The sequence below is a fragment of the Quercus lobata genome, chromosome 3, assembly GCF_001633185.2.
Source record: "Quercus lobata isolate SW786 chromosome 3, ValleyOak3.0 Primary Assembly, whole genome shotgun sequence".
NCBI lineage: Eukaryota > Viridiplantae > Streptophyta > Magnoliopsida > Fagales > Fagaceae > Quercus > Quercus lobata.
Window position 1 is genome coordinate 6,833,633 of NC_044906.1, and position 13,571 is coordinate 6,847,203.

General features: G+C 33.0%; 1 protein-coding gene across 1 annotated transcript; it reads left to right on the forward strand.

Annotated features, from left to right (window-relative positions):
- Nucleotides 1–2,976: 2,976 nt before the first annotated feature.
- On the forward strand, nucleotides 2,977–11,266 carry LOC115980212. The gene is made up of 12 exons (XM_031102488.1): nucleotides 2,977–3,430; nucleotides 3,512–3,574; nucleotides 4,274–5,653; nucleotides 5,767–6,869; nucleotides 6,918–8,588; nucleotides 8,797–8,961; nucleotides 9,067–9,340; nucleotides 9,430–9,526; nucleotides 10,549–10,673; nucleotides 10,779–10,860; nucleotides 10,947–11,094; nucleotides 11,213–11,266. Exons 1-12 carry the CDS (start codon nucleotides 2,977–2,979, stop codon nucleotides 11,264–11,266), a joined length of 5,616 nt encoding a protein of 1,871 aa, XP_030958348.1.
- Nucleotides 11,267–13,571: the final 2,305 nt, after the last annotated feature.

Below are 13,571 nucleotides of genomic sequence, written 5' to 3' on the forward strand. Positions count from 1 at the left end.
ATTTAAGTTTCCTAATGACTACTTTAGAAAAAAATTTTTGAAGTACTACTATCCAATAGTCAACATTTTTGTTCAGGCCTACATGTGATATACAACCATCATAAAGTAGATGTTGTGGGTTTAAATCATCATGAATCAAGTGAATTTGATAATTATATGATTTGCTCCCATTATTCTTTGGCTCTTGTCATTGGCTAATTTGGCTTGTTTTTCATTTCATGCTTAATCTCAAAGTTTTTTGTTGTTGTTGATAAATATGCTTAATCTCAAAGTTTTAAACCATTTTTAATTATCTCTGGTGCTTAATAATTCCATCGTCCAGGATTGACATAAACGTCAACACTACTGATATTCCAAATCTAATCCAGTCAATTATATATTGAGATGGAATTTTTAGTCACAGCTTAATCAATCAAAACCTCTTTGTTTTTGATTGGCCTAGTATCACAGTTCACAAATATTATGTCATAATTGAGTGGGAAAAGACCATGCTAAATAAGCACATTAGCGAGCAATTCAGCTTTGGAAATTAAGAGGGTGTTTGATACATGCACTTAAAAATTGAAATAATGTGTTTGAAAATACGTGTGAAAATATGTGTAAGTAAAAAAAGTATATGGAAATACGTATAATCTATATATAAAATAATAGGTGAAGCAGAGAGAGTGTGAAATTGAATTCTAAATTAAAACTCTAATTTTGTGCCACGTGTCTAGATTGCAACTCCAATTTAGATCTCTAATTATGTGCCACGTGTACACACCAATTTCAGTCAATTAACGCTGTGCTTTTGTTTTTGGGGTGAATAAAACATTCTGCTCTTTCACACCCGTGTATTTTTAGGTTCACCTCCCCTTCTCAAAACCCAAAATCCTTACTCTCCTTCAATATACAGCTCCCCTCTTCTTCAATGAATGCTATGGAATTTCAAAAGAATATCTCGGTATCAATGATGCATGCTTCTTGGTATTTCTCTATCTTATATAGAAGAGGTTCTGCATTTTGTACTTTTCTTCACAGTTTTAATGGTCCTGGTGGTTCTGCATCTATTCCAATTGTACTTTTCTTCACAATTTTAATGGTCCTGAGCAGCAAAACGAATTCTTCCTAAGGTTCGATTACTCTTTTCTTTCATCTGCATCTGCTTTCCTTCCTTTTTGTGAATAATTTTTATTCTTTAATTATATAAGTTTTTTTGTTTTCGCATGTTTATCTTCTGTTTCATTAGTTTCTCCTTTTGTCACACAAAAAACTTCCACCTTCATCATTGGCGCTCTCTCTCAAAGCCCAAAACCAAAGCCAGCAACGCACACACATATCATTCCAAGCAAACCCATTTAAAAGCAAAAAATTTCTCTCTTTTTCTGTATTTTTGATTCCCTTCTTCTTATTCGTCCGTACACAACGCAAAAAACCCTTTTTCCCAATCGTGCTTTCACAATTTTCTTTTCGGGGGTTTTGGATTTTAGCTCAGCAGTGAATTTTACTTTGATCGATGGTTAGTGGGCATGTCATTAAACGCGCCAAGTACAAGACCTCACCCAAAGGCGTTGGAACTCCTGGTGTTTTAAAAATGGTATATTGGGAATGCATAATTTTTTTGTGGGTTTTAAAAAAAAAAATTATTATTCTTTTATACCCATTTCATAAATGTTTGAACTTTATGGTTGGATTATGATATTATTAGTTTATTGTGCAATTTCCCTGTCTGGGTCTTGGTTGATTTTAGTGAAAAAGCTATGAGCAAGTGTTAATTTTTATTTTAGCCATTCTTGGTTTTATGGTAGTTTTTTGATATGATGGGTGAAAACATAATGCTAAATACATTCTTTCTGCAATTTGCTAATTGGGTTTTGGTTGATTTTGCGTATTTGATTAATGTTCTTGAAAAAACTATGAGCTATGTGGCCAATTTATAATGTTTGTATACTATGGTTAGTTTGTAAATTGATGGTGAACACATAATGCTGTATTAGTTTATCGTGCAATTTGCCAATGGGTCTCAGTTGATTTTACGCATTTGATTAATGCTTTTGGGGAGGAAACTATGAGCAAATGTTGAAGAAGCTATGAGCAAGTGTTAATTTTTATTTTAGCCATTCTTGGTTTTATGGTTGTTTTTTGATATGATGGGTGAACACATAATGCTGAATACATTCTTTCTGCAATTTGCTAATTGGGTTTTGGTTAATTTTGCATATTTGATTAATGTTCTTGAAAAAACTATGAGGTTTGTGGCCAATTCATAATGTTTGTATACTATGGTTAGTTTGTATACCTGATTGCGTGATAGTATATTCTGATTTACCATAAAAATTTGTTCATAACTTATATGATAAAGGGTCTTTAAATAGCTTATTGTCATCTATGTTTTTACAGTTTATGCCCTTATTTGGTGTGCTTTTTTCCTCCACAGGAGATTGTTATAAAATTGGGAAACTCTGTTGCCAACGAACTGAGGCTTTTTAACTACTTATTTTCTTACCAAAGGTTAGCTCTTTTTTATTGTTGATGTTATTATTATTGGTCAATTATTTGATAGGCTGTTCATATTCTATTTATTAGAGGTTTTGAAGTTTTCATTTTAACGGTAGTCACAATTGTACCAAAACTTTCTATTATCCCGTCAATCAATTTTCAAGTCATTAAAAAATATGAGAAGTAGTTAGCTACTCTTTTACATAGTGTTGTTATTATTACTGATAAATTATATGACTTATTGTTAATATTCTTTTCGTTAGAAGTTTTAACATTTTTGTTTTTATAGCATTCACAAACTACCAAAACTTTGTATTTTCCCAGTTAATAAATTTTCAAGTAATTAACAAATATGGTGAGTACTTAGCGGTAATGTTGTGTTAGTGGTTCGATAATACAAGTATATTATTTAAGATAGTTATGGATGAAGCACGAGCTAGAAGGTCAAAAAGGCGTTTGATTTTAAATAAAAAAAGAGCTATCCAAACTCAAGTAGAGATGTGTTGTAGAAGTGAAGTGGATCCTAAGAACCTATTTGATGTTCCTATTTCATATGGTCCTGGTACCTCTACCCTTCAACATAAAACCACGAAGGGAAATCTATTTGAGGTACCTATTTCGTATGGTTCTGGTATCTGTACCTTTCAAAGTCATGACAAAAATGGCGCTACTAAGAGATTGAAATCGGGAAAAACAGCGGGAATTATCAACAAACAATTAGTAAATGCTCCTATCATTGGATGTGATTTTCATTTTAGTAATGTGGAAAATACGCTGGTGCTCCCTCAATTGAATGACGAAATCCTCCAAAGATGTGACAAAGAAGTTATAGATGAGAACTTATTAGATGTTCCTGTGGATGTGATGGTAGAAGAGGTGGCAACTGATTTTATTCCAAATAATGCGAATACTATCTTTGGGAGCACTTCACATGAATCCAATACTATATCAGGTTAGACTTTTGTTGTACTAATAATTTGCAATGGCTGTTTGGAAACTATCTTTGCACTACTAATAAGACTAAATTCAGCAGATGATCTTCATAATGAGCACTTGATCCATGTGATAAGCCCTGCTGAAATTGCTGCCCCTACAGGTAATGAATGGAATTGAACTTAATTTTTCCCTTTTCATTTTTTTTTTCTTTTGTGCACATGCCTTTTAAAAGTATATGTATGGACATCCAAATGAAAATACATGCATATGAATGTTTGAAAAACCAGTCAAAATCCAGTTTGTTTTCCATTACTACATCAGTAAACCGAACTACGTAACAAGCTGAAATAAATAAATAGCTGGCTGTTTTCTTTCTTTTGGCCGTTAGCAGCAAAATCAACAATAAGACTCTCTCCATTAACCCTGCTAGCAATTGTTCAAATTTATCTATTTAATTGTAGAGCTAAACAAGTTGGTTACGATAGGTACCAATTATATATTTAACATTCTAACTAAAACTTGGTTTTCTTCTAGATTCTTTAAATTTAAATAAAACCTACTAAAGAAATTATTTATGCTCTTTTAAAAAATTACTTTCTTTAATTAGTTGGTAATTAGTTTAGTTGTGCTCATTGTTGGTTTTGTTCCCTTTTCTTTTAACTGGCCTCCTTCTCATGCCACATCTCTTGATTGATAGATTTATTGGCTCAGCGGGATACACAAACTGAAGTTACGACTTCGAATGTCCCCTTGAAGCGTAAGTTCCCTTTTATTGATTACTTCCAAATCCTTTGAAATTTATATTTGACGTCGTTGTTCATGCTATGTAACTCCCACTGGATATTGCTGATTCTAATAGGTAAATTCACTGAACCATGGAATTTTGGAAAGCCAACACAAACTTGTGAGAGCTGTGGGGCTATTCTATGGTATGAAGAGAGGAATGTGAAGTCAAGAAGACCATCACAACCTAAGTTTTCGTTGTGCTGTTCAGAAGGACTAATTTATTTGCCTTTGTTAAAACACGCACCTCCAGTTCTTGAAGAATTGCTGAATTACGAAGGGCCTTCATTTGTGCATTTCCATGACAACTGTCGGAGATATAATGCAATGTTTGCAATAACATCAATGGGTGGAAAAGTTGACAGAACTGTAAATGATGGAAATGGTGCCTATGTGTTCAGGCTAAATGGACAGAATCATCATTTGATTGGCTCTTTGTTACCAGTTGAAGGATTGGAACCAAAATTTGCTCAACTTTACATATTTGATACAGAGAATGAAGTGCAGCATAGGATAAGGTCGATTTCATCTGATAAAGAAAATGATGGCATTGATCCCGAAATTGTTAACTCTCTAATACATATGCTTGATGAAAACAATGCTTTGGTTAAGGTTTTCAGAATGGCCAGGGATCGCTACACTCAATGTAATACTGCAGATGTCAGATTGCGTCTCATTAGTTGTCGTACCAATCGTTCCTCACAGTATAATCTACCTACTGCCTCAGAAGTTGCTGGTCTTATTGTGAATGATTTTGACCCTAATAATGGGTATCGTGATATTATTGTTGAGGATCGTCATCGTGGGCTCCGGCGTATAAGTGAAATCCATCCAGCTTTTATGGCTATGCAATATCCTCTGCTTTTCCCTTATGGTGAGGATGGCTTCTATCTTGGTATACCAAAAAGATTAAGAGGCTCAATGCAAGAAACCGAAAATTCCACTGTCACGATGAGAGAATATTATGCATTCCGTATTCAACAACGACTTAGTGAAGGCAATACTTTAATTTCTGGTGGTAGACTTTTCCAGCAATTCATTGTTGATGCTTACTGTTGTATTGAAGGAATTCGTTTGAGGTGGATACAAAAAAAACAAGACTACCTAAGAGCTGAGATATACAGTGGTCTTAAAGATACAGTACTACGAGGAGACACAACTCGAGCATCTATTGGTAAACGGATAGTTTTACCATCTTCTTTCACTGGTGGCCCAAGATACATGATTCAGAACTATCAGGATGCCATGGCAATATGTCGGTGGGCAGGCTATCCAGATCTCTTCCTTACTTTTACGTGCAATCCTAAATGGCCAGAGATCATTTCTTTCCTAGAAATGATTCCTGGTCAAAAGCCGGAAGACCGACCAGACATTGTTTCAAGAGCTTTTAAAATAAAATTGGATGCACTTTTGCAAGACATAAAGAAAGGACAGCATTTTGGAAAAGTACTTGCAGGTAATACAAACTAAAGATACATTTTTCCCTTTAATAATCATCATCATTTTCTGAAACATCCATGCTTGCGCATTATTTATTTTAATTTCTTCCCTCATTTATATTTTATGCAGTTGTATACACGATTGAGTTCCAAAAAAGAGGTCTTCCACATGCACATATATTGTTATTTTTGCATCCTAATGATAAATATCCAGTTCCTGAAGATATTGATAGCATAATCAGTGCTGAAATTCCAGATTGTTTGGAAGATTCGATTGGACATGAAGCTGTTAAACAATTCATGATGCATGGGCCATGTGGTGCAGCTAGGCCAAATTCTCCTTGCATGGTTGATAACAATTGTTCCAAGCATTTCCCTAAACGTTTTGTCCATGAAACCATCATTGATGACCAAGGTTTTCCGACTTATAGAAGAAGAGATGATGGCCGTTTTGTTGTGAAAAATGGTGTTCAATTAGACAATCGATATGTTGTCCCATACAATATTGATTTGCTGGTGAAGTATCAGTCGCACTTAAATATTGAATGGTGTAATCGGTCAAAGGCCATCAAGTATCTTTTTAAATACATTAATAAAGGCACAGATCGTGTTACTGCTGTTTTGGAAGAAAATGTAGTCTACAATTCAAATGATGGAATGGAATCTATATTAGAAAAAGATGAAATAAAAACATATCTTGATTGCAGATATATATCAGCATCAGAAGCATCATGGAGAATTTTCCAGTTTGAGATTCATCACCATGAACCAGCTGTTCAGAGATTGAACTTTCATATGAAAAATGAAAATCAGGTCACTTTTTCTGATTATGAATATTTGGATAATGTGGTAAATAGACCAGGAATTGAGAAAACTGTATTTACAGAGTGGATGACAGCAAATCAACTGTATGAAGATGCTAGGCAGCTAACCTTCCAAGACTTTCCAACAAAATGGGTTTGGGACAAGAAAAACAAAGTATGGAGGAGAAGAAAGTCAGGTCGGTCCATTGGTAGAATCTATTATGCACACCCTTCAAGTGGAGAACGGTTCTATCTTAGAATGCTATTAAATGTTGTAAAAGGTGCTAGAAGTTTTGATGAAATCAAAACTGTTAATGGCCAATTGTGTCCTTCTTTTAAAGCTGCATGTTTTGCTCTTGGCCTACTGGATGGAGATAGAGAGTGGAATGATGCTATAAAAGAAGCATCAAATTGGGCTACCGGACAACAAGTTCGAGAATTGTTTGTGACTATACTTCTTTTTTGTGAGGTTTCATAGCCAGAACAGATATGGGAATTGAATTGGAAAGATTTTTCAGAAGATATTTTATTTAGGCAGAGGCGAATCTTACAGTTTGATCAACTTCAGCTTTCTGAAAATCAATTGAGAAATTATGCCTTATATGAAATTGAAAAGCTTTTGAATAAAGCTGGAAAGTCATTGAAAGACTATCCACCTATGCCTTTACCTGATATGTCTCTTATTAGGGAAAGGAATAACAGACTGCTTGAAGAAGAACTAAGTTATGACAAAGAAGCATTGGCTGCTGAGTATGCCTTTTCATATACAAAATTGAACATTCTACAAAAACATGTATTTGATCGGGTTGTCCAAGCTGTTCTGAAAGGTGAAGGAAAGATGTTCTTTTTGTATGGCCATGGTGGAACTGGCAAAACTTTTGTGTATAAAACAATAATGTCTTTCCTTCGATCCCGTGGTGAAATTGTTCTAGCAGTGGCATCTTCAGGAATTGCATCACTCCTTCTGCCAGGTGGACGTACAGCTCACTCAAGATTTCGTATCCCATTATGTGTGAATGAAGATTCAGTGTGTGATATTAAACAAAAAACACAGTTGGCTGAATTGCTTTGTGCTACAAAATTGATAATTTGGGATGAAGCTCCTATGGCACATCGTCATTGTTTTGAGGCTCTTGGTAGAACATTGAGAGACATATTGCGCTTCTCCAGTAACTTTGATCCTAATAAAGTTTTTGGTGGTGTCACAGTTATTGTTGGGGGAGATTTCAGACAGATCTTGCCCGTAATACCAAAGGGTAGAAGAGAAGATATTGTTGCATCTGCCATAAACAAATCTGTAATTTGGAATCATTGTGAGATATTTATGCTTACAGAAAATATGAGGCTCAATCAAAATTTCAATAATTTGGAAGATGGTCAATCTGTTGTAGCCTTTGGGAATTGGATTTTAAGGATTGGGAATGGTGAATTTGAGAATGTAGATGGAGAAAGCTGGATTGAGATTCCAGAGGATTTATTAATAAAATCAACCAAAGATCCAATAGCTGATATCATTAATGTCACATATCCTGATATGCATGATAAGATGAAAGACTCACAATACTTGCAAGAAAGAGCAATTTTAGCACCAACAAATGAAATTGTTAACAAAATAAATGATCAGATTCTTTCTTTAGTTGATGAAGAAGAACGTGTCTATCTTAGCTCAGATACAGTATGCAAAAGTTCTAATAGCATTACTGATTTAGACATGTTGTATCCAGTTGAGTTTCTGAATTCACTTGAGTTTCCTGGAATTCCCAAACACGAGCTGAAGCTGAAAGTTGGAATCCCTATAATGTTATTGAGAAACCTTAATCAAACTGCAGGTTTATGTAATGGAACACGATTGATTGTCACCCAGCTTGCTGATTGGGTTATTGAGGCAAAGATTATAACTGGGACAAATATTGGCTCTAAAGTCTTTATTCCAAGAATTATTTTGTCCCCTACAGAATCGAAGTGGCCATTCATTCTGAAGCGAAGACAATTCCCAATTTCTGTTTCATTTGCAATGACAATAAACAAAAGCCAAGGCCAATCTTTAAATAGAGTAGGCCTATTTTTACCACGGCCTGTTTTCACTCATGGCCAGTTATATGTTGCAATATCTAGAGTCACTAATAGAAATGGTCTTAAAATCTTGATAGTAAATGACAAAAACCGAACACAGTTCCTGGCTAAAAACATAGTGTACAAAGAAATATTTTCCAATTTACCAAGAGGTATATGATATCGTATTTGTAAACTTTTATTGATCTACAAAGACATACTGGTTTTATTTTACATTGTTTTTAAAGTAAAACTTCCATTATCATTTTTAATAGTATCTCTAATACATTTACATTTTATTGCAGCTGTGCGGTATAACAATGTCCAAAGGATACAGCTTTCTTGATCAAATATCTGATGCTAAGGAGACATGGAGAATTAGAGTGAGAATATGCAGAATGTGGAAAGCAGTGAATAAAAGAAGTGGAAATAACTTCATTAGTCTTGACATGATCTTTATCGATGAAAAGGTTATCATACTTGACAACAATAAAATGTTTAAATCTTTCAACTATTCGTTGTATTTGTAATATAATATATAAACTAACTTTTGACTTCCATTTTCCTTTTTACAGAAAAACTTAATGCATGCAATTGTAAGAAAGAATGTGTTTCAGAAATTTAGTACCATCTTACGTGAAGGAGGAACCTTTATCATTTCAAACTTTAAAGTAATCGTGACAAATAAAGGTTATAGACCAGTTTCAAATGATCTGAACATCATTTTCCTCTTAACAACTTCGGTTAAGGAGTGCAATGAAGAAAGTGAACTCATACCTATGCATGCCTTTGAATTTGCAACATATGATTGTATCAACAATCGTTTGAATGACAATTCTTACCTAACAGGTAAATTATGTTTTACTTCACCTCTTCCCCATTTTAATTAATCAAAATTCATCCTTCAAACATTATTTTTTACGTGTAAAAACTTGCAGATATAATTGGCAAACTTACTGCTGTTGGACCCATTGAACAAGTTCACTTTCACAATGGCTCTACAAATATAAGAAATCTCCAAATTCTACTACCTGAGTAAGGAACATTTCATTTTACTCCCATTTACCTCAAAATAATTCTTTTGTTTCTTCATGTGACTCTCTTTGCTATTCTGATAAAATTAAATGATAAAAGAAACATATGAATGTCTCTGAACCCATGCACTTTTATTTCTATTCATCTTCCTTCCAACTGGGTTTGAGCTCACCACCCTATTTATATGAAAAACTATCCTTTTTAAATATTTGAACTATAAAAATCTACTTGAAAAGTACTTCTATCTCAGTTTGAACACTAATGACCAGATTGGACTTTTCAACCTGGCTGTATTGCACATTTATGGTTATAAAGTTCAACTCTATTATAATTAATCGAATATAAATGTTAAGTTTTATTTCAGTAACATTCAATAATTATTATTAATTTTATAGTATGGATGGGAAGCCGGGTTGGGTTAAGACCTTCCAGTCTTGCACACACTGTTAAGTTGACTAGGTACCATTTCTAAATGGAGTTTAGAGAGGGTTGCACTGAATATAATTCTATTTAAAAATTGAACATGACATGCACATTACACCCATCATAAAAGTTATACTTGAATTTCAAATTGTATATTTTGAAATCTTTCAGACTATTTAATGGAGTTGGTTTCAGTAATATTGGACTCAATGCTACAATAGGTATTGGTTATGACATGTGATTTTGGCAAGCCTGCCATGAAACCATGCTATTAACTATAAAAACTGTGAAAATTATTTAACAATGTTCCCAATTCCTTTATGTGATCACTTATTCAACACGTTTATCTGTTAAGTATGAGTTTACTATGTTCTATTATTCAATTAAATTTGTTTGTAGTAACTTCTTTCTCCTTTTAGGCTTCCTAGGTGTTCCCTTTTACTTTACATGGTTGTGTAAATATAGAGGTGAATTGCTTATTGAAGTTTTCCACTCTTTCAATTATTAACACTAGGATTGTTTTTAACTACTGTATTTAATCATGAATGGTAGCAAATCTCACATTTTAATGTCTTTTGAATGCTATAATGTACCATTAGGGACAAAGAGCTACAAATATCATTGTGGGATGAAAGTGCTGAAACAATTACTGAAAATGACTTCAAAGAAGATGAAGGTCCTTATATAATTATTGTTACTTCAACAACTGTAAAAGCATTCAAAGGTATTGAAAGATAGGTAGTATATGTATATATAACACTTTTTATATAATAATAAAAAAAATGTGTATAACAAATTCTTCAATGTGTTTTATGGTTTTTTTAATAAGGCAAACTGAATCTTAACACCACAAGTGCAACTAAAGTTTACGTCAATTTGGACATTACAGAGGTTTTTGAGCTCATCGACAGGTTCATAAACATTTACTTTACTAATTCTTTATGATGGATTATGAATGGATTTTTTAATTAAAAATTTTATCTCTTCCTTTCTTCAGATATAAAGTTGTTGAGGATGAATACGATAATGTTGTTCGATCTATTCCAGCACGTGACAAAAAACCCAAATCTGAATCAGAATTGATATTGCAAACTACGATGTCATTGGCAGAAATTAAAGCACTAGAATGGGTGGAAGGAGTCAAGGTTTTCTTTATCTTGAACTATTTCACATCTAAATCTTTATTATTCAATCAAAACTAACTAGAATGACTAATTTTGCAGGAAAGATTTTTTACCTGTTATGCGGATATTGTAAACATAGAAACAGAATTTGGGTGGAATTATATCTCATGTCAACTTTGCAAGCGAAAAGTAAAACAACAAAATAATATGTTTTGGTGCAACAGTTGTAATTCTGAATCTCAGTTCCCTATGCCTAGGTGACCAAATTCTACATTGTTTATACTATATAACTGTTCAAATGATTGCATAGGAAAACAAAATGAAGCACACTTTCTAACTTCTCTCATTATTATATACAGTTACAAACTACAAATCCAAGTAAAGGATCATACTGGGACAGCTTCTTTTGTTCTTTTTGATAAAGATGCAGAAAAAATAATTCAAAAAACTGCTATGGAACTTTCTTCAAAAGTATCTAATCTAAATTCTTAACCACTTCCAATTTTATACTTAAACATAATGTTTTTATTATACTAACAATTTATGGGCCTTACATCATGTTATGCAGAATCAAGAGCCAAATAAAGTACCTCAAGAAATTCAAAGCTTGCTTGGAAAATCTTATACATTCCAAATAAAAGTTGATGATTACAATGTCAAAGAGGGATGGAAAGTTTACACTGTCACAAGTGTCTTTAAATCTGAGTCTAACAAACACTTAGGAAATGTTGTTGCTGATAACATTCAGATTAAACCATCAGAAACACTGTTCAGCCATGACGAAACTATTGCAAACGATTCTATTGCTACTTCAGATATTAAATTACTTACAAGCTTGAAGGATGTAACCGATGACAACCTAATAGATGACGTCTTTGGAAATACACAATTGGTAAGAAGACAAAAACTCATTATTAATTGCTTCATCATAACCTTTCTTACTAATAATGTTTTTTTGTTAACCTTATTAGAAATTTAAATATTTATGCACAATGAACAATGAATCTGAAAAATGTATTCTCCCCTTACTGTGCAGAAAGATCTTACAAAAAAAAGAACCTCCAAGCAAACTTCAAACAACACAGGCAGCTCCCAGAATAAGAAGAAGAAGTGATTGCATATCATATGTCCTAATAATTTTACTTCTATTATGTAATACATGGAAAAATTAAACTTGTGTATTAAGTTGTGCATTTGTATAAACTGAGTTACTATAACTTAACAATGGTGGTGGATTTTGTTTTGATTATGATTTGGAGAGACTTGGAATGGTGCACTGGTTGTTTGGCACTGAATGTGTTTGTGTTTGCTATGTATTGGATAGCTTCTTATAAATTGTTTGAACTCGACACAATTTCAGCTGTACCATTTCATGATATATTATGATTGTTTACATTTCAGTTGATTTTATATCACATATACAAGAAACTTTTTACTATAATTAATCTCTACTTTGTTTTAATTTGAATTCTTACAATACAAATATGTAAGTACATATATGTAATTGCAGGTGCATCATTCAATGTCTTCTTCTATTTCTTTACGTATTCAGCTTTTATGTACTGCATATCAGTCTCAGTCCTTGTCGCAATTACCCTTATAAGGGTGGTGTCATCAGTCCCCAAGCTAAAACTAGAGATATGGTCCATATGGAAACGGACAGAATAGTTTCACAAAGCATAATTTCATTCCTATCTAATTTTAGTATAAAAATAGTGAATATAGTCATAAATCAATGAGTTAGGTCCACTTTTGTTCTGTTGGTTTCTAATCGTTACAATGGAAGAACTTATAATTTATTGGAATAATGTGAGGGATATTTGGCAGCTCATAATAAAATGAAATTATGCAAAAGCTTTATAGAATTATCATGATGCTGTCCAACTACAAATTGATCCATATATATGTACAATAACATGGGCCTTGTCCACACAGGGAACAGAAAATATGTGTAAGCTTTGGCATACCTCATTATTTTAGGCTGCTGAAATGCCTTCAAAAACCAAACTAATTCCCATTGGTTTTTACATTAGAATGAATTTTTTTTTTTTTTTTTTTCAATTAAGGAAATCATTCCGGACTACTATTCTTCAAATTTAAAGTAGTTAACAGTACTAAATCATCCAACATAAAGGGATACACGTGTACCAGATAACTCTACTATTGCCTCTTTTATTTTCCACAAAATGATCAATGATAAAACCTGAATACCAAAAAGTACTATTTACGTTAACTTCTTAGCATGAAACTACCAATTTGTGAAATTACTATTATGAAAAACTTATACATTGTAATCAAATTCACCAAAGAGAAACAACAATTAAACCCAGAATGTGGGATGATACCTTACCAAAGTATCTAATCGGATTTTCTGAGCAGCTTAAAATTGTCAAGAGAACATATTCAAAAAGCCCCGATGTCTCGCCCTTTACTGCCTAAATTTGAACATTGAATAAGCACTTCTTTTCTTCGGGCAAAAGATTTTTTTTTTTTTTTTT

What these genes read in the sequence shown, in the direction of transcription:
- LOC115980212 (XM_031102488.1), top strand. Translation starts at nt 2,977, where the DNA reads ATGTGTTGTAGAAGTGAAGTGGATCCTAAGAACCTATTTGATGTTCCT. An exon ending in ATGGTCTTAAAATCTTGATA is followed by an intron (nt 8,589 to 8,796) that starts GTAAATGACAAA and finishes ATTTTATTGCAG; the next exon opens with CTGTGCGGTATAACAATGTC. An exon ending in AATGGGTGGAAGGAGTCAAG is followed by an intron (nt 11,095 to 11,212) that starts GTTTTCTTTATC and finishes TTGTAAACATAG; the next exon opens with AAACAGAATTTGGGTGGAAT.